At 45.1% G+C, this 26,658-nt stretch overlaps 1 protein-coding gene across 6 annotated transcripts in view; it reads left to right on the plus strand.

The window, feature by feature from the left end:
* The window catches only part of ANAPC1 (anaphase promoting complex subunit 1), a 51,902-nt gene extending 26,110 nt beyond the window's left edge, over positions 1 to 25,792 (plus strand). For all 6 annotated transcript variants that reach the window (XM_035111104.3, XM_035111102.3, XM_035111103.3 and 3 more), the window contains exons 24-48: positions 258 to 328; positions 1,412 to 1,590; positions 2,102 to 2,328; positions 4,246 to 4,364; positions 4,903 to 5,174; positions 5,727 to 5,961; positions 6,734 to 6,825; positions 7,029 to 7,163; positions 7,686 to 7,768; positions 8,155 to 8,233; positions 9,903 to 9,977; positions 10,999 to 11,075; positions 13,127 to 13,217; positions 13,749 to 13,802; positions 15,119 to 15,312; positions 16,160 to 16,246; positions 16,438 to 16,555; positions 16,722 to 16,799; positions 17,717 to 17,784; positions 18,806 to 18,944; positions 19,719 to 19,805; positions 21,216 to 21,311; positions 21,800 to 21,998; positions 24,538 to 24,672; positions 25,353 to 25,792. In XM_035111104.3, the coding sequence (XP_034966995.3) occupies positions 258 to 328; positions 1,412 to 1,590; positions 2,102 to 2,328; positions 4,246 to 4,364; positions 4,903 to 5,174; positions 5,727 to 5,961; positions 6,734 to 6,825; positions 7,029 to 7,163; positions 7,686 to 7,768; positions 8,155 to 8,233; positions 9,903 to 9,977; positions 10,999 to 11,075; positions 13,127 to 13,217; positions 13,749 to 13,802; positions 15,119 to 15,312; positions 16,160 to 16,246; positions 16,438 to 16,555; positions 16,722 to 16,799; positions 17,717 to 17,784; positions 18,806 to 18,944; positions 19,719 to 19,805; positions 21,216 to 21,311; positions 21,800 to 21,998; positions 24,538 to 24,672; positions 25,353 to 25,468 (3,106 nt within the window). In that variant the 3' untranslated portion in view covers positions 25,469 to 25,792. The remainder of the gene's footprint in view (positions 1 to 257; positions 329 to 1,411; positions 1,591 to 2,101; positions 2,329 to 4,245; positions 4,365 to 4,902; positions 5,175 to 5,726; positions 5,962 to 6,733; positions 6,826 to 7,028; positions 7,164 to 7,685; positions 7,769 to 8,154; positions 8,234 to 9,902; positions 9,978 to 10,998; positions 11,076 to 13,126; positions 13,218 to 13,748; positions 13,803 to 15,118; positions 15,313 to 16,159; positions 16,247 to 16,437; positions 16,556 to 16,721; positions 16,800 to 17,716; positions 17,785 to 18,805; positions 18,945 to 19,718; positions 19,806 to 21,215; positions 21,312 to 21,799; positions 21,999 to 24,537; positions 24,673 to 25,352) is intronic.
* Positions 25,793 to 26,658: the final 866 nt, after the last annotated feature.

The raw sequence follows: 26,658 nt of genomic DNA on the forward strand, positions 1-26,658 counted from the left end.
CTCATATATTGGTTTCACCTTTTAAGTTGCGTTACTGAAATAAATGCACTTTTCGACGATATTCTAATTTTCTGAGTTTCACCTGTAGTTGAGGAGGACATGGACCAGGGCTGGTGAGGTTGGGGTGGCCTAGGGAGAATCCTCAGGGACAGGTGGAGAGGCACAGAAGCCCCTTTTTAGCTCCTGGGCTTCAGGTCTTTCTGCAAGAGCAACGGCAGCGCATTACATTCCTCTTGTTTTTCCCCATTGTTGTGCAGATGCAGTTTTAGGCACAGCACCTCTGCTTCCAGTCTTGCGGAAAAGCTGGTTGTCTGGATGACGAATGTAGGTAAGGAGATCTTCCAACTTTATGCCAGGAATTTATTTATTTTTTATTTTTAAAAAGTATTTATAAATCCACCCATCACCTGAAGGTCCGAGGGCGGAAGAAATACATACACTCCAAACCAAAAATTAAGAACAAAAAATACAACTTGTGTCTGGTTTTGTGGGCGTTCTGCGCGCATATAAATAAAGGCTAGCAACTTCATTTTAAAATGTGTGAAAGCAGAATCTAGAGACACATGTCTCTCCCCCCTCCCCCCAGAGCGGAAAGCAGTCTGAAATTGCTTCTGTGCGCACACATGCCGCTGTTGTCTCTGGCCAGAGATGTTTCATAGGTTTCATAGAAATACGAATGTGCCCCATGGGAAGCAGCGTTTCACTTAGAACACCTTTAACTCTCTTAAAAACCTTTGTCTGTCTTCATCCTGAAGGATTCTAATGCCATGTGCCTGTACCTACTGCGTGTAGGGGGCAGAGATCACTGGCCTGCTAAGGCCATTTTGGGCAAGCCACTCTCACCCTGTGGGTTGATAATAGAGGGGCTTCATAGGAACATTCAGGGTTCTAAAGTGAGTGTCCAGTCGTTCCTTTGCTGGAGCAAGACAAGTTGTATTCCCTTCTGCCCATGAACTTCTCAAGGAGGTATAACTGGCTTGCAGTCCATGGAAACTGCTTCCCCCTCTCATCACTGCTCTTGATCCTTCTCAAACCCTACTGTTTGAAAGCTGTTTCAGAGACTTGAGGAACAGTATGTGACCGTTCGCAAAGCACTTTCCAGCATCCCCCCCCCATGCTGCATTTTGAAGTCCTGACAATTGGGTCTTCAAAGCACAGTATCACCTGCTTTCACTTATATCAGGTGATTGAAAGGTGGGCACCCACCTGTCAGATTTGATTCACCAGGGCGATGGGAGCTAAAGATCTGGCTTGCTAGCCAGGAAAGGTTTCCCCACCCCTGTCCTACAGGGTATGTTTGCATCTCTGCTTTTGTGCCTACAGGCAGTAATGTGCATATTTGGACTTAAGATGGGTTCGTAGAATTTAGCATGCAAAATTACCCCAAGGTTTGTTTTCTTTATGATATTAGGATTCACCTTAAGAGATCTGGAGTCTTTGCCATTTGGAGTTGCTCTTCCTATTAGAGATGCAATATATCACTGCCGACAGCAGCCTGCCTCTGACTGGCCGGAAGCAGTCTGCCTTCTGATTGGCCGTCAGGATCTTTCCAAACAGGCGTGCGAGGGAAACTTGCCTAAGTGTAAAGCTGTAAGTAACATAATCGAAGGCAGAGAAGTATCTTCCAGAGAAAAGCTGGGAAGATTCCTTAAAATTATTTTCTGAGATTTAATGCCTGTGCTTGGCTTTCCATTTGTTTAAATTAAAGTGAAAGAATATTTCCAGTTTTACCAATAATGCCTTTTTATGGAAAAGGGGGGAAATTTTGAATGTTTGGATTTGCATCTTCCATGCATTTGTCTAATCCCCTTTCAAAGCCTTCCAACTTGGTAGTCTTCACTATGTTTTGTGGTAGAAAATTCCATAGGTTAACTATGCTCTATGCGATGAAGTGTTTCCTCCTACCATTCATCTTTATTGGCTGACCCCGGGTTTTAGTATTTTGAGAAGGAGAGGAATGCTTTCCTCTGATCTTTTGCATAATCTTATATACCTCTGTTATGTTTCTCACCTCCAATACTCATTTCCCCCCTTAAATATATAGCCTCAATCATTCCAATCTTTCCGCACTGAAAATACAATTTCTCTCTCCCTCCAAAAGTCTGACACCCAGGTGCTCTCCTCCGAAATGCCCTCAACAACAGAGTCAGAAGAGGACGACGACGGAATGAATGATATGAACCAGGAAGTGATGTCACTAATATGGAGCGAAGACCTGAGAGTGCAAGAGGTGCGCAGACTTCTGCAGAGTGCTCACCCTGTCCGTGTCAATGTAGTTCAGATGCCAGAAGTCAGTGACCACGAATATATAGAAGAAAAAGAAAACCGGTAAATTGTTGGCTTTCCTAGAACCTTGTTTGTCGGAGTGTCATGTTGTGTCGCTGCAGAGATCCCCACGTTTGCCGAAGTCAGGCTTCCTAGCAGTGCTTCCAGACACGGGAAGTTCCTAAGGGTGCTGGGATCAGCAATGGGAGTGGGCAGTTGGGAAGCTCAGTAGAAAGTTTCCTTACGAAAATGCTTTTTTCTTTTGCAACTTTGAGGTTGAGGGCACTTTCAGGCTGTCTCTGTTTTTGAGTGGGATTCATGGAATCATAGAACTGTAGAATTGGAAGGTACCCAAAGGGTCATCTAGTCCCAACCTCCTGCAATGCAGGCCTCACAGGGCAAGTTCAGGTTGCAAAACTTGTTTTTCGGTAGCTCTGGTGCAACAAACCCACAGATTGCCAAAGACTGGACTTTCTGCAGTAAGGAAAGTGACAGGGAAATACACTGTATAGCATTTGCCCTGATGCAACATCATCTAACCTACCCACAAACAAATCGTAAGGAACATGCATTCAATAGCAAATGTCATCTCCCTGCAAACAAATTGGGATGAATCTTCAGTAAACATTGTTGTCTGGAAGCACCTTTGATGTCTCTGTTTTAGCTCTGCCACTTGACATGCCAAATCCTCTGCAGACCTGTCAATCTGGAAGAGCCCTTGGCACAGGCAATAGCTGTGGAAGCCTCCCCAGGCATAATCCTATATAATAAAGTCCCTGTGTCTCTGCGTCCAGTCCCTGTGTCTGCGCTACTGGCATGTGCCCCATGGACACAGGGATTGGATGCAGAGACTTGGAGCCCAGAGACCGGCCCCTCCTCCACCTCCTCCCGCTGTCCCGAGTGGCGACGGCCTCCTCCACCTCCCTTCTCCTGAGGAGAAGGAAGAGGCCTCTGCCTTCGCCTCCCACAGCGGATCTCAGGTAAGCGCGCCGCCCCTCGCTCTCCCGCCTTGCCGCCCCGCGTCACTCCACCGCAGCAGGGAGGTGGAGGAGGCCGTCGCCACTCGGGACAGCAGGAGGAGGCGGAGGAGGGGCCGGTGGGCCTCAGGCGCTAGACGGAGGTGATGCCTGCGCGGTCCCAGGGCTTCCCCTCCGTTCCCGCCCAGCTAACGCCCGTTTACTGAACGGGCTGAATGACACTAGTCAAAACATAAAGAACAAAAGAACACAACTGGTTTGTTTGGAGGAGCTCTCTCTTGTCTTCCAAAAGAGAGGATGGGAAAAGAAACAGGGTCCACCTTGAGCCTAAGACCACAGACAAAGAATCCTAGCCTGAAAGAAAAAAGCAGGGTAGACTATATTTAATATCTCACTGGGTGACTTGCATACGAGTGTCTGGGCCATTGCAGACCAACCACCACAGACAAGTCCTTGCATCACTTCAAACTCTTGTCTTTTTCAGTAGACTCCATTCACACAATCTGTGTGCCTGCCATAAAATATTCACGAATAAAGTATGGAGAAATCAAAATTCACGCGTTCATCTGTCACCCAGTCCACAGATTCACAGGTTTCCTATCTGCTTTGCATATTTCACATTGGTGGAATGTTTGATGCAGTGCTTTTTTCTTAAAAAAGAAGTTTTGGGGTATTCTCCTTTTCCTACTCATATTGAAATGCTGCCCCTCAATGAGGCCAAACTTAGATTCACAAAATGTTTAGGAATATGCGTACCCCTGCGTCCCCCCCAGAAGAAAGCACTAGGTATACAGTATTCGGAACACTAAGAGCAATGCTTTGTTTGTTTGTATTTTATATTCTTACAGCTTTTTATTGCCCGTTTTAAAGTTGATTGTAACATAATTTAGTTAACCGGTTGGTATAAGCGTGAGTGTGTGTGTGTTGTTGTTGTTGTTGTTTTTATAAAAAAGGGAATAATATTGTTGGTTGCATTCTTTTCTGTGTTTGATTTTCACCAAAGGCTACTGCAGTTGTGTCAACGGACGATGGCTCTGCCTTTGGGAAGAGGAATGTTCACTCTGTTCTCTTATCATCCAGTTCCAACAGAACCGTTGCCTATCCCCAAATTAAACCTGACAGGTGTGTTCCTGCAATATTTAGCATGATAACCTGATTTACCTGCGTGCGCACAGAGACAGAGAGAGAGCACTGCCTGCTCTACAATGCTACCATTAAATCCATGACACTTCTCTGGATTAGACAGTGGGGGAAACTGAGGAAGGGAAGGAAACTTCAGGATAATTTGAGTCTCAAACAGGAACAAAAAATAGTAGCTCTTATAGCATGTTTGTTCCTCGAAGGAGGGTTTATTGTACTACTAGCTGTGATGGCTAAGCTCTGCCTCTATGGCCAGAAGCAGCAATCGAATCAGGCCACTGTCATGATAATAAAGAATAATAATAATTTTATTATTTATACTCCGCCCATCTGGCTGGGTTTCCCCAGCCACTCTGGGCGTTTTACAGCATATATAAAACACAAGTCAGTTTGATGTTTGCAGATAACTATAGTTTACTGTGACGCCAAAGCAGCTAACTATGCTTAGCCCTCCCAAGCAGAAAGGGGTTTTCTTCTACGGTTTTGATTCACATGCAGTTGGTTGTTTTGCACCCTGTAGGCCGGGCTCCTCCTAGGAATACCACAGTGGACCTCAACAGTGGGAACATAGATGTGCCTCCGAACATGGCTTGCTGGGCCAACTTCCACAATGGCGTTGCTGCTGGGCTGAAGATTGCGCCTGCTTCTCAAATAGATTCTGCATGGATCGTCTACAACAAACCCAAAAATGCCGAACTAGCCAATGAATACGCAGGTTTCCTCATGGCCCTGGGCTTGAACGGCCACCTCACAAAGCTCGCCACACTCAACATCCATGACTACTTGACAAAGGTGAGGCGCTTGACCCAAATTCAAAGGGAGGAGGGTGTCATGATTTTTGTGTTTCTGACTATAGTCAGGTGGTCATGCCAAACCATGGTTTCTGCTAATCGCAGTTTAGTACCCAGACATACAGGCAACCACAGTTCAAGCCTGCTTGTCTGCCTTTGTTTTCTGCTTGCCCGGCAGTTCTGCCTCCAAAGGCAGACCAGCAACTGTAACCTTCATTACTGCATTGCAGCAAACCATGGTTTTATCAACGATGACTTCGCACTGGTGAAAAGCATTTCTCCTTGTGCAAGGGAAGGCACTAGATCTTTGCCAGTTCCTCCCTAACCACTGCAGTTCCCCACATCCCTAAAAAAAATTAGTCTTGAGAGGCAAGGAAGGGCCCCCTCCCAACAGTATGTGTTTGTTGTTTGTGTGTGGTGTATGTTAAAATAAAAGAATCCTGAACATTGGCCTCAAGCTTTTCGGTTTGGGGTGCAGCTCATGAGTGTGCCTTTGTACATTTGTTCCATTCAAAAAAAGGCACCTGATGGATGCGTTTGTTTCTCCTGGCAGGGCCACGAAATGACAAGTATTGGGCTGCTGCTTGGGGTCTCAGCCGCCAAACTAGGCACCATGGACATGTCCATCACTCGCCTGCTCAGCATCCACATCCCTGCTCTTCTGCCGCCAACTTCCACTGAACTGGATGTGCCTCACAATGTACAAGTGGCAGCCGTGATCGGGATCGGCTTGGTGTACCAAGGCACGGCTCACAGGCACACGGCCGAGGTTCTGCTGTCGGAAATAGGTAAAGCTCCAGGGGAGGAAATCTCTTGGGGCTGCATCCGGGTCATGAATGTTTTGCGCAGGTAGCCAACGCAGGTGCCCTCCAGATGTTACTGGACTTGCATCATCCCTGACCACTGGCCATGCTGGCTAAAGCTAAGTTGTAGTCCACAACATCTGGAGCGAGCGCTGTGTTGGCTTCCCCTCGCAAATGATTTCATGGAGACCTCCTTGCAGTTGTGCGAATGGACAGATTAAGCTTTTGCTGCTGCAGGCTAAAATCTTTAAAATTTTGGCCCCTGATTTGTCTCTGATAATATGATATTGAGCAAAATAGGGTGATCTAAGCTTTTCAGTATTAAAATTCAGGTTCATATTTAACTGAGTAAAAATCAACTATTTTCTTTCTTTCTTTCTTTCTTTCTTTCTTTCTTTCTGTGTGGTGTAGTGGTTAAGAGCGGTAGACTCGTAATCTGGGAAGCTGTTGTGTCTGTTGTGGGGGAGGAGGGGAAAGGAGATTGTTAGCCGCTTTGAGACTCCTTCGGGTAGTGATAAAGCGGGATATCAAATCCAAACTCTTCTCCTCCTCCTCCTCCTCCTCCTCCTCCTCCTCCTCCTCCTCTTCTTCTTCTTCTTCTTCTTCTTCTTCTTCTTCTTCTTCTTCTTCTTCTTCTTCTTCTTCTTCTTCTTCTTCTCTCTCTCTCTCTCTCTCTCTCTCTCTCTCTCTCTCTCTCTCTCTCTCTCTCTCTCTCTCTCTAGTTTTGACTTATTCTTCTTGTTGTTTTAAATTTAAGGGCGCCCCCCTGGCCCTGAAATGGAGTATTGCACTGACAGAGAGTCCTATTCGCTAGCTGCTGGCTTAGCTTTGGGCATGGTTTGCCTCGGGGTAAGTGTAGCTCTCTCTTTTGGGGAACGTGTGTGAGTGAGTGAGAGTGAGATAGAGAGAGTTGCTGGACTGTTTGCTAGATTTTCATCTGAATACAGCACCTGTTTGTTTGCTGAGCATGCTTCAGGCACCTTGGGCTGCAAACAACGTTCGTAGAACAGGATAGGGCTGAATTAACCCATTGCTCTCCATTCCTCCTGCAGCACGGCAGCAACTTGATAGGCATGTCGGACCTCAACGTGCCTGAGCAGCTTTACCAGTATATGGTTGGCGGCCACCGGCGGTTTCAAGCTGGAATGCACCGTGAAAAACACAAGTCTCCAAGCTACCAGATTAAGGTGCACACTTCAGTTTTCTTAAACCATGCTTCACTCCGAGTCAGACCGTTGGTCCCTCTAGCTCCCTGTTTTCTTCATTGGCTGGCAGCATCTTCCCAGGGCTTCAGGTAAGGGGTCCTTCTCAGCCCTACCTGAAGATGCCAGGGGCTGATGCTCTGAAACTGAGCTCTGCCCTTTGAGTACTGCAAGGACCAGCCTTTGTGCACTGCAGCTTCTCCCCTTCATCCTTTTGTAAGGAATAGGTTGGTTCGTTTCTTTGCACCTTTTTTCAAGGGACCTCAGAGCACCATATGTGGAGTTCCAAGACAGTCTCCCATCTCAGTTACTGGTTAGGCTCAGCCCTGCTTTTCTTGGGGGGGGGGGCAGGAGTCCATCAGACCACCTTCAGAGGTTGTTGTGAAATAGATATTTTATGGGAAGCCATTTGTAAGTGGAATGAAAGTTAAGTAAATATAAAAGCGGCATGCGACATCGTTCTCTATCATCCAGGCTGATTTATCTCCCTGCTTTTATTCTTTACAGGAAGGAGACACCATAAATGTGGACGTGACTTGCCCAGGCGCGACTCTGGCGCTAGCGATGATCTACCTAAAGACTAACAACAGGTATTGGGTTTGGAATCGTGCTTTATGTGTAAGAGGCGTAACCTTTTAGGCGTAATCACAGGGCTTCGTGCTTAAGGGTACTTGCAACTCATCACAATGCAGGCAGTCCCCAGAATGGGATGGAGGAACACGCCATTCAATAAATGCAAGGAAGCTTTGCAGGTCGGTCTGAGCGTTTGGCATTGTGCCTCTGCAACTTACTGAAATGAGTGAGGATCGTAGCAGGAGGGCGGCAGAGCCGAAAGATTAGAGGGGAAGTTAGAAAAGCAGCAAGCAAATTCAGCCATTCAAGATGTGCTCTGCCGAAGCATGTCTTCATGCTTCCCTAAGCAAGCCATTGTAATTCAGAACTCTCTCATTTTATTTTTTTACTTACATTTTGCTAGGTCCATTGCTGACTGGCTTCGAGCTCCGGACACAATGTATTTGTTGGACTTCGTGAAACCAGAATTTCTATTATTAAGGGTATGTTCGTATTTGGGGGTTTTTGTTTTTGTTTTTTTGCTCTTCTGCAATGCCCTTTGCTCAAAACGGAATTTCCTTATTTATTGAGGGTTTTTTTAAAAGAAGGTTTATATACCACTGAATCAACAAAAGCTTTTAAATAGTTTACCTTTTTAAAGATTTAAAATAAGCTTTATTTCTTATTAAAACATTCACAAATAATAACAAACACACACACACATGGATATAGCAAATCATAACAAAACATATCAAATATAAAGGAACACAAAAAACTAACAAGGAAAGAAGAAAAAAGAGAGAAAGCAAAAACCAAAAAAAAAACAGAAAAAGAAGAACAACTTCCAATCATTTTAATATTGCTTCCCTTTTCAAATATGATACATTTACTTAGCTTCTTCCTTATTTAATATAATTAGTCTATCTCTCTTAAATACCCTAACTCTGTATTTATTTTCTTGTGAGTCTCAGTCTAAGCAAATCACCAGTTTCACATTTATACCTTCTTTATACAGATATTCTTCCACATACCTCCATTCCTCTTTAAGTTTCTGCTTTAACAGATTTGCATAAAGTAAACCCAATAAAAGGTAAACTACTTAGTCTATAAACTACTCCTCAATATAGACTAAGTAGTTTACTTTTTATTGGGTTTACTTTATGCAAATCTGTTAAAATAAATTGTATGAATTACTTTTGCATGTTTCAGTCTGGACACATGCTGGTTGCCGTTCCTGCCATTCACCTTTTTAAGAAAACACCCCCCCACCCCACCCCCCACACACCAGTGCTCTCTTTTAACCACCAAATCTCCATCCTGTCCCAGTTTTAGAGTCACTTTGCATATGAGAAAGTTCGTACATGCAAGGCCAAATGTGGCCAGCAGAAGTGCAATATTCAGCAAAGCCAAAACACCTGCGTGCTCATCAGTTGGCAATATAAGATTGGGTTGCTCTTGAATCTGTCTGCTAAATTGCTTGTTGTGTTAAAAAAAAGTATTCTTGGGTGATTTTCAGCAGCAAAAAAAGGAAGCCCAGAAGTGCAACCCAGAAAGTTAAAGATACTCTTGTTCAAATTATTAGGCCTTGAGTCAAGTGCTACTTTTGCAATTGATCTGCTCCCATTGGCTCACTTGTTTGTTTATTGCATTTGAATCCCACCTTTCCTCCAAGGAGCTCAAGGTGGCTCCTTCCTTCCTTCCTTCCTTCCTTCCTTCCTTCCTTCCTTCCTTCCTTCCTTCCTTCCCGTTATATCCTCACAACAACCCTGTGAGGTAGGTTAGGCTGAGAGACCGTGGCTGGCCCAAGGTCACCCAGTGAGCTTCATGGCCATGCGGGGATTTGAACCCTGATCTAACCACTCTAGTCGCAGACTATGAAAGCCTGCGTCTGGTTGTGTAATGGTGCACAAATCGTTCAAACCAAGTTTGCAAAATAGAATGCTTTAGTAGATTATTGCACCGGGCTGAGAAAGAGGGTTTGCGTTTTCCCCGACAGTCTTGAGAATTGCAGGGTGCTTTTGGGTTCTAAGCTTGAAACAGAAGTGCCTGTAACTTCCTGATCGACTCAAATTGATTGCTTAGGAAATCTTACATGGTTGCCTTTTCTGAGCTCATCACAACTCGCTTTCCTTTACTCTGTTCTGATCCTCTTCTTTGTTGGTCTGTTTGCAGACGCTTGCTCGGTGCTTGATTTTGTGGGATGACATTCTGCCCAGTTCCAAGTGGATTGACAGCAATGTGCCACAAGTAAGTAGCACTCCTCCAACTAAACTGTTACACGAAGCCAGCGGTTCAGGGAATTTCTACCTTCGGGGGAAGCCTGTAAATATCCACAGGTCTGGATGAGGGTGCCTTGTACCTCTGCTTCATGCCACCTGTTGCTGAGGACCATGAGTATTCTAGTGTACACAGCGGCCGATTTTGCACCATAATGCCTCTTTCTTAACAAACCAGGATATGCACAAGTTGCTTGCAAGTATCTGCAGTTCCTTTTGCAACCACTTCGCTCTGCCCAGTGAACAAGTAGCTTGGCTTTAAAAGAGGATTCAACAGATTCATGGAGGATAAGACTATCAATGGCTACTAGCTGCAAATGGCTATGCCCTGTCTCCACAGTCAGAGGCAGAAATGCTGGAAACCACAGGAGGGGAAGGTGCTCTTATGGGTTTCCCATAGGCATCGGCCGCTGCGAAAATAGGATGCCAGACTAGATGGCCTGGTCCAGTAGGCTCTTATGTTTTTAAACCAGAATTCAGCTAATAATTTCACCTTTTCTGGTCCTTGCTAAAGAGTAATAAACTAAAGAAAATGCATGTGATGCTTCCAGGAGGCAGACCTGCAAAACTGCCCAAGTTTTCTGGTTTCCTCCATTTTCCCCCCTTACAGGAATAAAGGCTTTTACACTTTGTGGCTAGAGACATGCATGGAGTTGACATGTCATTTCACGTAGACAAGACAAACTGCACAAATTCTAAGCATGCTGACTTGAGAGCAAGCTCCATTCATGGAAGTTAATGCCAGCTAACCATGTGTAGAAGGGAGCTGTTACTTGCATTAGTCTCTATAAAAGAAGACATGCAATACTTGCAGATTGTATCTGTAACGGAATAATAGGTTACCAGAGTCCTCTGGTTTTCAGGCATCCAAAATTAAAATCTTGTGGCTGGGTTCTGACTTTAAAAAGTAATGTACAGTACATCCACGAAGCTACAGAAGCATTTGCACAAACAGCAATGACTCTCTGCATCTGCTGGCTTGTTTTTAACAGATTGTGAGGGAGAACAGCGTATCCCTTCATGCAACTGAAATGCCTTCTTCCGAAGACCTGAATTTGGAGACTCTGGCGTAAGTAATCAAATGGGACTGATTCCTACTTCCTGTAGTCCTTGGGCAGGTATAGCAAAGGACAAAGTCGGGGCCGCTAGACAGTCAGTGTGGGAGGTTCTGTAGCATGGCAGCTCCTTGTGCTGTGGGGGGTATTATTGGGTCATTGTTTTTATTTTAATTTTATACTAGCTGGCCCTGCACGCGTTGCTGTGCGTTAGTCTATGAAATGGAGGGTAATAGCCCCCCTTCAGATCCCCCTGAGCCTCAGAGTCCCCCTGAGTCGAGGCGAGATACTGTGGAGAGGGCAGGTTTCATCCCTGTGTCTCCCCCCACCCTGTTCTGACCCATTACGTATCCCTGCCCTCTATTCAGACACACACACACCCCCAGGCAGGCCCCTACCTCCACTTGGCCTAGTCTGGAAAGCGGCCTAGTCTGGGTCTGATAATGGCCGCCTTGGTGGTTTCAGTTGCTTGGTTGATGATGTCATTTGGTTTGTGGGTGTGGCTTAGATTTCACAGGAAGGGAGGGGTGGAGGAGGGTATTATGCCACTTGAGGGCGCTGTTTGACTTGGTGGAAAACCAGGTCTATACCTGCCCAGGTGTGTGATTTGAGGGATTTTTGTCCCCAACAACGCTCGGGGAGTGGCCTGGATCGTTGTGTCAAAATTTCAGGACGATCGGTCAAGCGGTTACGGAGAAAAGTGGAACCTGCACTTTCAGGATTTTTACATTTTTATATATATAGATATTGTGGTCTTTTTTGTGAACTGCCCTGAGACCTCCGGGTTTAGGGCGGTATATAAAGTCAATGAATATAAAAAATATATATGGAGTCAGACCCCTTGATCCATGTGAGCCAGAGAGGCAGCAGGTCTTGTTGGAAGCAGCTGGCATGCGAGGAAGCTTCTTCCCTGCCTGTCTGCCGAGCTGCTCAGCCAAGTCCTGCTCCCCTCTGGAGAAAGTCTCCTCGTGAGCCGGAGGTGCAACAGGGCTTTGCTGAGACTCCCGGCTAACAGCTGACGTGTGGGGAAGCGCAACAGCCCTGCTGCTTTCCCATGCATGCGTGAATTGAACATGCATAAATGCCTGTACTGCAAATGTATTGTCATCAGGCACCCTTAGAGATGAAGAAGAAGAGTTTGGATTTGATATCCCACTTTATCACTACCCGAAGGAGTCTCAAAGCAGCTAACATTCTCCTTTCCTTTCCTCCCCCAAAACAAACACTCTGTGAGAAGGGTGGGGCTGAGAGACTTCAAAGAAGTGTGACTAGCCCAAGGTCACCCAGCAGCTGCATGTGGAGGAGCGGAGACGCAAACCCGGTTCACCAGATTACGAGTCTACCGCTCTTAACCACTACACCACGCTGGCTGATTGTGTGGGCATCTCCTTCTGCTTGTTGAGCTTTTGGAAGTTAATAGAAAGACTGAATAAGTGCTTTTGCCAATCTTCCTTTTTCTTTCCATCCATCTAGTCCCAAAGCTCCAGGATTCGGTTGCACTTTTGCACTGTATTAGCAATATGAGAACAACCTCTTGAAAATATATAAACCCCAAAACAAGGTTGTATCAAGATTACTTTCCCAAACCATCTTAATTCCGTGTCCCAAGTCCTTTTTTAATGTTACCGTTGCACTGCGGGAGCCTCTTTTCCGCAGGGTCATCCCACAGCACCGCTGTAACGTTTAAAGGCCCACAACCACATGGGCAGGTCCAATTGCTTGGATCAATGGAAGCCCCAGTTTATTGTTCTAAAGTCCCATGTGCTTGACCACTTCCATGTTGTTTTGGACCCTTGAACATTACAGCTGAGTCACTGGATAAATTCATGGAAAGGAGTGTGTAGCAACAGCATCCTGAACGAGCAAATGCTATTTGCGAGCGTTCCTAGGACAGGTCAGTTCATCCCTCCCATTTTCTTCTCTAGGACTTTCCTGTTGCAGAAGTTAGCTCAAGCAATTGCATGATTTTTTTTTTTAACCAGAGAGGTAGTGGAAGCCAGTGTAATTTGATATAATCTTTTAACTGTATATGAAGACACACGTCATGCCAAACATTTGTTTTTAGGCAGGCTCATGTCTACATCATCGCTGGGGCCTGTTTGTCTTTGGGCTTTCGATTTGCCGGTTCAGAAAACCTAGCTGCCTTTAATTGCTTGGTAAGTGCATCAGTAGCTGGTCAGGGTTTATTATCATAGACTTGCATCTCATGCCTGGGACAACTAGCTCATGCCTGCTTTCTGCTTTGATCCACAAAGGGCCAGCAGCAACAGCAACAACAGATAACTTAAAATAACCTGCAGCTTTGTTGCTGCAATAATATAATGTTCAGAACATTATAGGGTGCCCGTTGGAAGAAACACTGTTTTAGCTTGTTTTCCGGGAGGTTGCAAAGGGAGGCTGCAGTGTGAGTGTGTGTGGTTTGATGAAACCGGGGCAAAAACTGAGGAAGCCCTGCTTCTTACCTCTGGATTATAGGTTTAGAAGTGTTTGCTTCAAGGCCAGGTGGCTTTCAGGTCTCTTCTGATCTCTTACGAAAGAAGAATGAAGGATGCATATTTATGGGCGAGACTTAAGCAGGGGGGACGAGTGAGTGGTTTGCATGTCTTGAGAGTCCAAGTTCACTCCCTGCCCCATGGTTGTTTCTTGCGCTTTCCTGACATGTGCCAATTTTGAATTCCTCCATCTAGCACACATTTGCAAAAGATTTCATGAAGTGTTTGTCCTCGGCTACGGCTTCCATAGTAAGTTTCTCAAGATTTGCTATTGTTAATAGTAAATTAATTTAATAATGCTGTTTTGGTTGAATTTTTTTGTGTGTGTGGGGGGGAGGGATCATTGGGCCATGACCCTGACCCCACATGTCCTCAAGTACTGCAGTAACCTACCCTTCTGCTAGCTAAACAAACAGAAGAGAAATGGGTACTTGTTCAGAGTTTGCTCCACAGCTTGCTTTATTTATTTATTGCCTACTTTTGACCCTAAGGTCCCAGAGCAAGTTACAACATTAAAACACAGTATTAAAAACAGTTTTAAACAACTTCCAGTCATAAAAACAAGGTGAGTCTTAAAAAATAAACATCTCAAATGCTAAAAGCCAGGGTAAAGAGGTGCATCTTGTATCATTTTCCAGAAGCTGTACAATGAAGGTGCCAGGCGCATCTCTGTGGGGAAGGAGTTCTGCAACTTAGGGGCTCCCACAGAGAAGTCCTTTTTGCAGGCTTCCACCCCCCCCAAGTGTCTGAGGACAGAGGGGGCCCTCTCCCAATGTCAGTGCCCAAGAGGCCCTGTAGGGGGAAGGATGTGGTCTTTCAGATATTTGGGGCCTGCGTCGTTTACGGCTTTAAGCACACCTGAGGACCTAGAATGGGGTCTGCAAATGAACTGGAAACCAGTGCAGCTATTCTAAAGTAGGGGTTATTTGAGATCTAAATGGGAACTGTATTTTGGACGAACTGAAGTTTTCCAAGTGTGGAAGGGAGTGGGACTGTCCTTTCGCGCAAAAAATCAACTCCTGGCTTCCCCCCCGAAAGTTTATTCAATTCGGCAACCCAATTTAGATACACGTTTTGCTGCTCCTTCAGCGATTTGGGAACCCCTTTGCTGACCTGCTGCAAACCACCCAAGAGTTCTGACTTACCTTTTGCCTGCCATCCCAGTTTAGATGAAGGAGCAGCCTCTCCCCTATGAGGAATGGTTACAACAGACACCTTGATGGTTGTCCTTCTTTTAAAACCCAGATACACACACTTAGCTAGGAGCAATTCCCATTGAACTCAGGGAGTAGCCATGCATAGGATTGTGGGAGGGAAGTCATTGGTTTGCTTTTGCTTTTATTGTGTATTTTGCGTTCTCATTCTGCATTTTTCTGCTGTGGAGGTGCCTTGTGGTCTTCAGATGAAGGGTGGAATAATAATAATAATAATAATTAATAATAATAATAATAATAATTTCTGAATAAGAAGACCTTCCTTGTTCCTGAGCCTGGGGTTGTGTTGCTTGCCTGCTTAGGAGATACAAGGGGAACTGACCACTTGCCTCCTCTGTGTACATATTTAAGGCAGGTCACTACAACCTGGAGACTTGCCTGAGTGTGGTCCTGATGTCCCTTGCGATGGTGATGGCGGGATCAGGAAACCTGAAGGTCCTCCAGCTCTGCCGCTTCATGCACAAGAAGACTGGTGGGGAGATGAACTATGGGTTCCACATGGCGCATCACATGGCTCTTGGGCTCCTCTTTCTGGGAGGGGGAAGGTAATAACGTCATTTCAAAGGGAAACCTCCCCCCCCCACAAAGCAAATATGCATATCAACACCCCAATATCTCCCTGCATATTCGTTACGTCCACAATCCTTTTTCCCCCCCTTCCAAAGTAGATATTGTTGTATTATTATTCATTATGAAAATTTGTATACCACTTAATTGCAATATCGAGGTAACCTTTGGCCTTTTTTATTAAAAAAAAGAAAAAGAAGCAGCAGCAATTTCCAGTCTTAAAAGGACTCAGAAGTTCAGGGAGGAGTTAAAAACACAGGAAGGTGTCTGGTAAAAATTTGAGGGGCTGAGCAGTAGCGCTGTGCATCTGGTCTGGACAAATCCTGGACTCATTTGGCGGATCTGGAATTTGTCCTGTTCATGCTGAGGCAACCCCAGTCAGGTCCACCTGGAGCGATTTGCGTCTATCAGAAGTGGTGGTGTGTGGGGGGTTTGTAAGGCAGCAAAGAAGAGGGGTGGGGGAAGGAGACGATGCAGGTAAGACTCACTGCTGGCATGTCTCCTCCCCCCCACTATTGTCACTGAATGCGTGACAAATTTTGGTTTAAAAGCTTAATTAAGCATTAGGAGTCTGCAACACCTCTGTTTATATTTGGCGGCTGAAATAGTCTGGGGCCCAATTTGGATCATTGCATTGGGGACCCTGAACTATATTAGGGCTGCCTTGCACAGCCCCTACAGAGCAGACATTTATTGTTAGAAATGAACATCTTTGATAACCTGCGCTTAATTTCTGCTTTGCAGGGATAAGCACCAATTCCATGCTCTTTTATTGCATCAATATAAAATCAGGGAGATATATATATATATATTCTTTCTTTTCAGGTACTCACTTAGCACTTCAAATTCTTCCATAGCTGCCCTGCTTTGTGCTGTGTATCCTCACTTCCCAGTTCACAGTACGGATAACAGGTAAGGCTTAACCAGCAGATTTGGTTAAAAGAAAGATCCTAGGAAAGCTCAGTTTGACCCAGCAACATATAATTTGTTCTGCACCTTGGGAGGCTTTATTTCGGTTTCCCGGTGCCTGTTGAATGCAGTTAGATCCAGGACGGAGCCTTAAAATAACCTTCCTGCAGTAATTGCACTCTTTCTATGCCCAGGTATCACCTCCAGGCCTTGCGGCACCTGTATGTCCTGGCAGCAGAGCCCAGGCTCCTTGTCCCTGTGGACGTGGATACAGATACGCCCTGCTACTCACTGCTGGAGGTTACCTACAAGGTAGACTTGATTCTGTGGGGTGAAGGGGACTTACCTGAAAGGTTGGGGGCAGAATGTACACAGTTCCCCCTGAGCCAGCATGGTTGTCATGTGCTTTCTTCAGTGGTATAGGTTGACTAAAGTGTGTGGTTTATTTTGTATTTCTGCCCCCCCCCCCCAACCAAAGGGAACTCAGTGGTATGAGGAAACAACTGAGGAACTGATGGCACCCACTCTTCTTCCAGAACTCCACTTACTGAAGCAGGTATATGACGGAGCTTGCTTTATGGCAGCCTTCTTCGGCTGGGTCCTCTCCTGCTGTTTTGGTCTACAACTCCCATCAGCCTCAACAAGCACAGCTGGGGGTGGGGGTAGAAGCAGCCATAGTGTTATTCCAAGATGCAAGGGATGGAAATAGTATCGTCCCTTACGATAACATGGGTTTGATATTTATTATAGAAAGTAGGGTGCGATACCATGAGAATTAGTGAAGACAGGGCTTGGGGTTAGGTTGCTCGGTTTAACAACTCTGATTTTAAACTTGGTTTGCAAAAAAACCTATTTTGCACCTGCAGTCCCGCTCTGGATTTCCGTTTGAGGAATGGAAAGATCCTTGGTGGAATGTCATCTCAGGTGCATCTTTTGTGGCTTATGGAATACAGAGCCTAGAGGTCTAATAAACCATGCATGTTGTAGGTCATGGAAGGGAGGACATTAAAAGTCCCTGGATGTGAGTGACACTGCCCGTGGTGTTTTGATCCCATCCAATATGTATAAGGGACGCGGGTGGCGCTGTGGGTTAAACCACTGAGCCTAGGGCTTGCCGATCAGAAGGTCAGCGGTTCAAATCCCTGTGACGGGGTGAGCGCCCGTTGCTTGGTCCCAGCTCCTGCCAACCTAGCAGTTCGAAAGCACGTCAAAGTGCAAGTAGATAAATAGGTACCACTCCAAGCGGGAAGGTAAATGGCATTTCCATGTGCTGCTCTGGTTTGCCAGAAGCGGCTTTGTCATGCTGGCCACATGACCTGGAAGCTGTACACCGGATCCCTCGGCCAATAATGCGAGATGAGCGCTGCAACCCCAGGGTTGGTCACAACTGGACCTAATGGTCAGGGGTCCCTTTATCTTGAATATGTATAATTCCCTGTGTAACTGATTTTTATCTTTATTTTATATTTCCAGATCAGAGTGAAAGGCCCCCGATACTGGGAACTGCTGATTGATTTAAGCAGAGGCACACACCATTTGAAGTAAGTCGTCCTGATGATGCTTTTGCAATAACAGTATAACAGCCCACAATTATGGTTGCACTGCAGACACACCAGAGTCCAATTGTTGTAAAATCTGTTTGCATGTAGAAGTTGTCTAGTGGCTGGTGTTAAGCAGATACGGAGCTTTTGTTGTTTCTAAAAAATGTTATCCTTGATCAAGCAATTTTCTCCTATGTGTGGAACGCCTGTGGATTTTTCACATCTTCTGCAAAGCAGAGCAGACGTTTCCTCCCTTTTGCACGTGAAACTCACAAGAGATCCAGCTCTGTGCATGTTATAAAATGGATCCAATGCAGACTGCTGGAGCAAAGGTGTTACACAGTATGAAAATGGACAGAACAGCAACAGGAATATCACATACCGGTACTTCCATCTGGTTTGCTGATATATCAGCAGGGTGAAAACAGGCAATAAAATCATATGACTTAATAGAATTGAAAGCATCTAGGGAAGATAGCCAACCAATCCCTCAAAATGGTGTTCCTACTTCAAAAAAGAAAGAAATCTGCTCAAAAAAAGAAATCTGAGACCTTCAAGGAAATCTGGGTTTCTCCTTTTTGAAATATATTTTGCCTCATTGATTAACTTTCATAGCTCCTTCCCATTTTGTGACATTTGCTCCCTGCCATTTTTTCTTGGCTTTCTCTTTCATCCTCTGCATGGCAGTAGGCATGCAGATATCCTTATCCAACAACTCTTAATGCATAGCTTATGGGTTCATGATGCAGCCACCTTGCTGGAGCTAAGCAGGTGTGTGTCTGGCCAGTGCCTGGATGGGAGCCCACCTGGGAACGTAAGGAGTTCTATGTTGGATATAAATGTATATCAGTGGATAAAACTCTGCAGAATAAAACAACAGTGCTTCACCTCGGCATTTGTAGGGAACTTTCAGGTGTTGCATGGTGCAATGATGCTGCAGTATCTGTCCTCAAGGTATGTGAATTAGCATGCATAACTTCTTAATCCAAAAAAACCCCCAAACCTTCATTTCTTCTTGCAGATCAATTCTTTCAAAAGATGGAGTCCTGTATGTAAAACTGAGGGCTGGGCAGCTTTCATACAAAGAGGACCCAATGGGTTGGCGAAGCCTTTTGGCGCAGACTGTCACCCACCGAAATGCGGATGCCCGTGCGTTCAAGGTAGTCCTTATGGCCACTGTTGGGTGACAAAAGCCGCAATGAATATAAACTATATAACATGGGTAGGCAAACTAAGGCCCGGGGGCCGGATCTGGCCCAATCGCTTTCTCAATCCGGCTCGCAGACGGTCCGGGAATCAGTATGTTTTTACATGAGTAGAATGTGCGCTTTTATTTAAAACACATCTCTGAGTTATTTGTGGGGCTTGGGAATTCGTTCACCCCCCCAAAAAAAAGTCCAGCCCCCCCCCTCCAGCCCCCTGCTGAAAAAGTTTGCTGATCCCTGCTATATAACAAGCAAAAAGCGGTAAAACCTGAATTTTCCGTTGGGTTGTGAGGTCAGTGGTTATAAGGGAAAGGTCATCTTTGGAAAATTAACGCAAGCTGTGAGAGGCAGCTGTCATTCTGGTGGAAATTCCACTGGGAAGACTCCAAATCCCTCGGTGGTCAGTGCAAAATAGCATAGAAATTGACCTGCGTTGGGGAAAGTTTCATCCGCCTGTCTCATTCTCTCCCAAAGGGCTGAAATGACACAACTTTGTTGGCTCAGCTGTGCTGGTAAGGTAGCAAGATTTTCAGCTGCGTGAATCTATTTTCAGATCAGCTTTTTGCTAAGGGGTAGTGTTATCTCCATTATGGTTTTTTTGAAGATGGCTGGACCATTCGTCTGGGAAGTGGCAGGCTAAAGTGAGGAAGGGTTGTATGAATTGCAGTTTCCCCATGAACCACAAAGAAAGAAACAATCCTTAATTTTAAATGTCACCTTCCTTTTCAGCCAGAAGCTATTTCTGCTTTTACATCTGATCCTGCACTGCTTTCATTCGCTGACTATTACTGCAAACCGGCTGCAAACACGGGGCAAGTAAGTTGTCAGGTGCAAAACCTAGCTTTTAAAAAAAATATATTAAAAGGCAGGCTTTGGCAGAGATGACGATGAAAGAGCTTTTAAAACCACTTGATGCTCTTGATAGCAAAATGTGCAAAGAGCTGGATTCACAGAAGTTTTGAAGGACATCATTTCCCATTAAAAAAGCACATGATGTGCGAACAGGTGCCATGAAAGATAGCTCTAGCCAACTGGATAGATAACAATACAGGTATCTATTTTATATATATATAGTGAAACTCCACTCTCAAAGACAGCATGCCTGTAAATGCCCAATTGCTGGGAATTATGGTAAGGCTTTGTGAAGACTAGAGTATCCTAGTTTTGCATAGGAGGAATTTAAAAATAAAAGAACGTATGGGTGGGATGATTCGCACTCTAGTTGACAAAATCAGCCTCTCCAAAGTTTAATTAAGGTACCAGCAGAGTAGGCAGTATGCCGGTGTGAGCAGCTTGGGTCCCTCCCAGATGCCATGGAACCAGGCAGAGGGCCTTCTCGGTGGTGGCGCCTGCCCTGTGGAACGCCCTCCCATCAGATGTCAAAGAGATAAAACAACTATCTGACGTTTAGAAGACATGCAACAGGCATGTTTCCTGTTTAGGGACGTTTTTAATGACTGATGTTTTAATGTATTTTTAATCTTTGTTGGAAGCTGCCCAGAGTGGCTGGAGAAACCCAACCAGATGGGTGGGGTATAAATATTATTATTATTATTATTCAAATTTATTAAATGATGCCATATAGAGGAGGGGGAGAAAGGTTGTTTCCTGCTGCTCCAGAGAAGCGGACACGGAGCAATGGATTCAAACTACAGGAAAGAATATTCCACCTAAATATTAGGAAGAACTTCCTGACAGTAAGAGATGTTCGATAGTGGAATTTGCTGCCAAGGAGTGTGGTGGAGTCTCCTTCTTTGGAGGTCTTTAAGCAGAGGTTTGACAGCCATCTGTCAGGAATGTTTTGATGGTGTTTCCTGCTTGGCAGGGAGTTGGAATGGATGGCCCTTGTGGAGGCCAACTCTATGATTCTGTGATGATGATGATGATTACAGCCACACCTCGGCTTACATAACCCTCTGGTTACGTAAACTTCAGGATGCGAAAGTGGGAAACCTGGAAGTATTTTACCGGGTTTTGCCGCTCCCGCATGTGCAGAAGCGGTCCTCTGGTTGCGAAAACTTTGGGATCGGGCTGGACCTCTGGAATGGATCCCGTCTGCAACCGGAGGTACCACTGTATTATTATTTTGGGATTCCATCAGCCTCAGCCAGCATGACCAATGGTCAGTGGCAATGGGAGTTATATTCCAGTAACAGCTGGCTCCCCACCCACTGCAACATGTATAGTGTATTTTCCCCCTGAATTACCTCTTCTTCATTTTTTTAGAAACAGGAAGTGTTCGACCTTTTCTCTTCTCTCCTGTACGAGTGTGTTACTCAGGAGAATCCCGAAATGTTGCCGGCTTACATCGCAATTGACCAGGTAAAACTGCGCAATCCTTTTCATTTCAGCAAAGTGTGGCTTTGCTCGTGGTTGCTTATTTCCCTGCTGGTTTTTGCCCGTTGAGAAAGCAAAGACCATAAGCCTGTTGCATTTCTAATCGCAGTATATCTTGATTTTTAACCTATGGAAACGTGTCTGGATGAATGAGTAGTCGTAGCAGAATCATGCCACCTTGTGACACTGATCATGCAAGCTCCCCCTAAGCTTTCTTTCTGATTGGCCCTGTTTAGGGAAGTTTTTAATGTGTGACATTTTAATGTATTTTTAACCTTTGTTGGAAGCCCCCCAGAGTGGCTGGGGAAACCCAGCCAGATGGCGGGGTAGAATAATAAATTATTATTATTATTATTATTATTATTATTATTATTATTATTATTAAAGTCTCTAAACGACTCATTTTATAAGCTAGTTATCTGTAGCTCCAACAGTATTGAGTTACTTCAAGCTCTTTTTTCCTTTTCCGCTAGGCTGTGAGAAGACTGGAAAAAAGAGAAATGTCAGAGACATTTGACTTGTGGCAGATAAAGTTGGTTCTAGAATTTTTCAATTCCAGAAGTCACCAGGAGAGAATGGGGAAGAAACCACACCGGGGCCTCTTTATGAACTCTGAGTTTTTACCTGTGATTAAGTGTTCCATCGATAATACCTTGGATCAGTGGCTGCAAGGTAAAAGTAGCAGGAGATTTACCGCTAAATAAAGCAAGTTTTGTGCAGCTGTCAGATACGACTCTCCTCTGAATGGCAACATAGCTAAGCCAAGACCATGAATTCTTAAGACCACAAATTTCTGCCCCCAAACGACCCAGTGTTCATTTGTAATCTCTAGTAAGGGTTTTTGGGTGTGTGCATGCAAGCCAGAAAGTCTGAAAACGATTCGGTTCTCACCGTGATTTGAAGCTGTTCCAAAAATTAAAAACACCTGGCTCTGTATGGGCTGAATCCAGTTAAGTCATTGTGCGAGCCAAACAACTTCCACGTGTTCAGTGGAACTTCCCCTCGCTCTCTTCCCCTTGTGTGTGGAGGGCTGGGGGAACTCCCGGAGCAGATTGGGCGAGGGGTGGCAGTGTGGGGGTGCATGTGGGGGCGGGAGAGGATGCTGAAATTCTGTGTCACGGGTGGAAATCGTTCCACTCATGCAATGACTTCGTTGGAAACCAACATTAAACATCTGAGAATTTTGTTTTACTCATTTCTGTGCCATCATTCAATTTAAATTACCCCCAAGGCAGCTTGCACAAGAAAACCAATACACAATATCAAAACAAAACAAAAATGCAAACCAATTTTCTTAACACTGCTTTTTTTATACTGCTGCTAATAGGGTTTTTTAAAAAACAACAACAGAGCTTCAACATTAGGAAATTTAAAACAAAAACAAAAGCATATTTTCTTTGCAGGTAACCAAAGGGTATCATAGGGACGCGGGTGGCGCTGTGGTCTAAACCACTGAACCTTTTGGGCTTGCTGATCAGAAGGTTGGCAGTTCAAATCCCCGCGACAGGGTGAGCACCCATTGCTCGGTCCCAGCTCCTGCCAACCTAGCAGTTCGAAAGCACCCCAAAAAGTGCAAGTAGATAAATAGGTACCGCTCTGGCAGGAAGGTAAACGGTGTCTCTGTGTGCTCCTATGGTTTCGTCAGAAGTGGCTTAGTCATGCTGGCCACATGACCTAGAAAAACTGGGTACAAACGCCGGCTCCTTCGGCGTAAAGCGAGATGAGCGCCGCAACCCCAGAGTCATCTGTGACTGGACTTAACTGTCAGGGGTCCCTTTACCTTTACCCTTTTAAAGGGTATCATGGTAGCATTAACTGATGCTTCTTTAGGGGAGAGGGTTTGTTTAGTAGTGTGTGCTCCAGTTCATGCTACTGCATACCTGCCAAGTTCCTGTCTGAGAAATAAGGGACCGGACCGAAGTAGCAGACCGGAAGTAGTGCTGCCGCCATTTTGGAACTGGGCAGAGCATGCTCAGAAGCGGCTTTTGATGCTGCTTTGCCCAGTTCCAAAATGGCCACTGCGCCAGAAGTTGCACTGCACCAATTTTGGAACTGGGCAGAGCTGCATCAAAAGTCGTTTCTGAGCATGCTCCGCCCAGTTCCAAAATGGCCGCTGCGCCAGAATAAACCGGGGGGAAACAAAAAAAAATTGTTTTTTTCAGCTGGGAACAGCTGGGAAAACGGGGGTTTCCTGGGGAATACGGGAGACTTGGCAGCTATGGCTACTGTCTCAAATTCATGCTGCGTATTGTAGATTTCAATATGCAGAGGCTTTTGGGAAAGAAGAGGGGGAATGGTGGGTACTCCCCACCTATGTGCCATTAAGGGGGGGGGCGAGATCTGGACTATCTGTGCATCTTCCTAGGGAAGTCCACCCCCCTTCCTGGAGAATGAGATTATTTTTAATAAGCTTTGTCCTGGGAGGAATCAAACAGCTCTGGCTTCCCTCTATTCACCATAGCCCTGTTTCAAGCATTCAAATAATACACATGGGAATAGCCCTGTGCCCTGTCTCCATCTCAGTTGGCTCCGCCTCTTCCCACATTGAGTAGGAAGTTCTGAAGGCGGGGTTCTATTCTCATAGAGAAATTAGAAAGTCCTGATCATTGGGGAGGGGGGGGAGTCTTAAGCATATTCAGCCCAGAACCCAGCAACTTGACTGTTGAGAGCGGTATAGAACGGAAAACCAGGAGAAGGGCAAATGGATTGGGGTATCTTGGAAGGTCATGGCTGGCTGGTTATCATCGATTGTTGTGTGTATAGCCAAGGGCCTTTACAATGAACGACAGAGGGCAAGAGCAAGGCTTTCCTCTGAAACCACACAACATAATCTATAGAATTTTACAGCATAATTTTTTTTACAGCAAATAAGTTTTAAAATTAGAAATCATCAACATAGCTTCTTAGCTGCCAGAGCCAATTTGTCTACCAGGTGTGTAATTTGTAGGTCTTTATCAGCTAAGAGTTGGACTGTCATTTCCTGGGGGAATTGGCCCGAGAACCACTTAAGAGCAGACAATATTTTTTCTCTCTCTAGGCATTGTATATAAGGGGCAAATCAGCAGGTAGTGAGTGCATTATACCCTTGAGCTGGTTGCATCCATGGATGCACTTGCTTGTCAGAACCTTGAACCAGGAACATTTCACACTGCAACATTTTGCGGCGCTTCCATCCGCTAAATCTGAGCTTCACCTCTCTTGTGTGTTACAGAGGGAGGCGACGTCTGCTTGCACTCCTATTTAAGTGGACAGCCAACCGACGCATCTCAGCTAAGTATATTGGCCTGCTTCCTCATATATCATTCTGTTCCAACACCGGCACAGCTGTTAGCTGGAGGCTTGGAAGGTAAGATTAAAACCCAGCTCTTAATCACCATTATTATTATTATTATTATTATTATTATTATTTTGGGGGGATAACACTGAGAAAACCATGGATTACCAAGACTGTACAAAAATGCAAAAGTTGGTCCATCTCAACCTAAGCCTAATCTTATAATTGTAGAGTTGGGAGGGAACCCAAGGGTCATCTAGTCCAACCCCCTGCAATGCAGGAATCAGAGCCACACAGAGATGTTGGAAACTGAATATGGGTCCTTTTCCCGTGCAAGCCTTGTGCTCTGCTCCTGAGCTTTGGCCTCTCAATAAATCAACTACAATATTGTGATATGTTAATTTGGCCAGCAAGCTGTTGCTCTCTTTAGCAGTACTTTACCAGTTGTAAGGAACAAGAAGACAGGAGCTGAATAAATAACGATGATAATAATAATATAACAAAATGAGTTTATGGCAGTGATACTATTATTATTAATAATAATATTTATATTCCACCCATCTGGCTAGGTTTCCCCGGCCACTCTGGGCAGCTTGCAGCAGAATATAAAAACATAATAAAATGTAAAATGCAGCGACATATTTTATACACACTGAAAAAGAGTTGCCATGCTGCATCTAAAATGCACTGCTTTGGTATATTTGTTCTACTTGAAGGTGTAATCATTTCCCCCCTCCTCTTTATTCTTCTAGGTTGTACAACCTTCTCTGAATTGCTGTTGAAATTCAAGCCCCTGGGAATGCCCTTCCATGCCCTTCTAAGACTCGCCCCTCTGTTGCTGGGGAATCCACAGGCAATGCTTTTGTGAAAGCAATAACTTGAATTTGACACAACCGAGCAACCAAAACGCCAGTATCCGTTTAGCATTTGACATCGGACGGAAGAGGCATTGATGAAGTCAGGCTTTGCTTTCTAAGTTTACAAACTTCTTCCTCAGCGTTTTCCATTCCCTTTTTATGTTTTGAGAGTGATTAAAAAGAGAGAGAGAGCTTTATATATTGTTGGACGGTTTACATGCCCGTGCAAATTAATATGTTTACTTTTTTTTGTAAATAAAGCTTGTTTGCCAAAAGAGAGAGAGAAAGAGAGAGAGAAATATTGACAAACTGGGAAATAAACCACCTGGAATCAATTTGTCAACAGCTCTTTTCGACACAGCATCCTTGAACTAGCAGCGCTACATTGCCCAGTTCTTCTAAATGTTGCGATTTGAATCTCCGGGTGGGAGAAACACACAGAGAGCTCAGCTCAGTGCCTTCTTTGAAGCCACCTTTGCACATGTATTTCCAAAGTCTGATCGCTCAAAACAAGCAAAACCTACAGTATAGTACTACTGCCACGCATACTCCTTCAGTGTAGAACGGTAGCTGGCTATACATCATGATGAATTCAGGTTCCATGCACTTTCAGAGAGGAACTATATGTTACAAGAAACACGGGTGCCAATGAAAACTCTAGCCCTGTGCTGCTTCACCCCTCTCCTCCCACCCCACTACAGCCAGTTCTCCTTATGTTGTGATCTGCTTATTTATTTATAAAATATGCCACCTTTCTCGGGATAGCCCACCCAAGGTGGCTCTTAAAAGTATAAAACAGTGGGTGGAATTCAACGTAGTGCTAAGGTGTGGGGGGAACAAAGTCTGCTCATGCAACAGGACTTTCTTCCCCTGTGTGCCCCCAGCCCTCCAGAACAGATTTAGGGGCTGCAGGAGGAAGCACACCTTGTCCCATGCATGGAACAACTTAGTTGACTCCTGCAAAGTACACATGAAAAACTTGGAAGAGCACCAATACTGAATATCCTTCAAAACCTGGGCTAGTTACAACCCTATCAACCAAACCTATTTTCGTTGGCATCCGGCTGTCTTGAGAGACAATGGAATGCACCTCCAGGGCTGAAGTCAAACCGCTGGAGAATCACAGCGCCTGCTGTGGCTGCAGAGGTCGGTAACTCAACTGGAATCACAGCTGAGGAATCCCTGATCGGTGAACATCCAA

Source organism: Zootoca vivipara, chromosome 3, assembly GCF_965207765.1.
Source record: "Zootoca vivipara chromosome 3, rZooViv2.hap1.1, whole genome shotgun sequence".
NCBI classification, from domain to species: domain Eukaryota; kingdom Metazoa; phylum Chordata; class Lepidosauria; order Squamata; family Lacertidae; genus Zootoca; species Zootoca vivipara.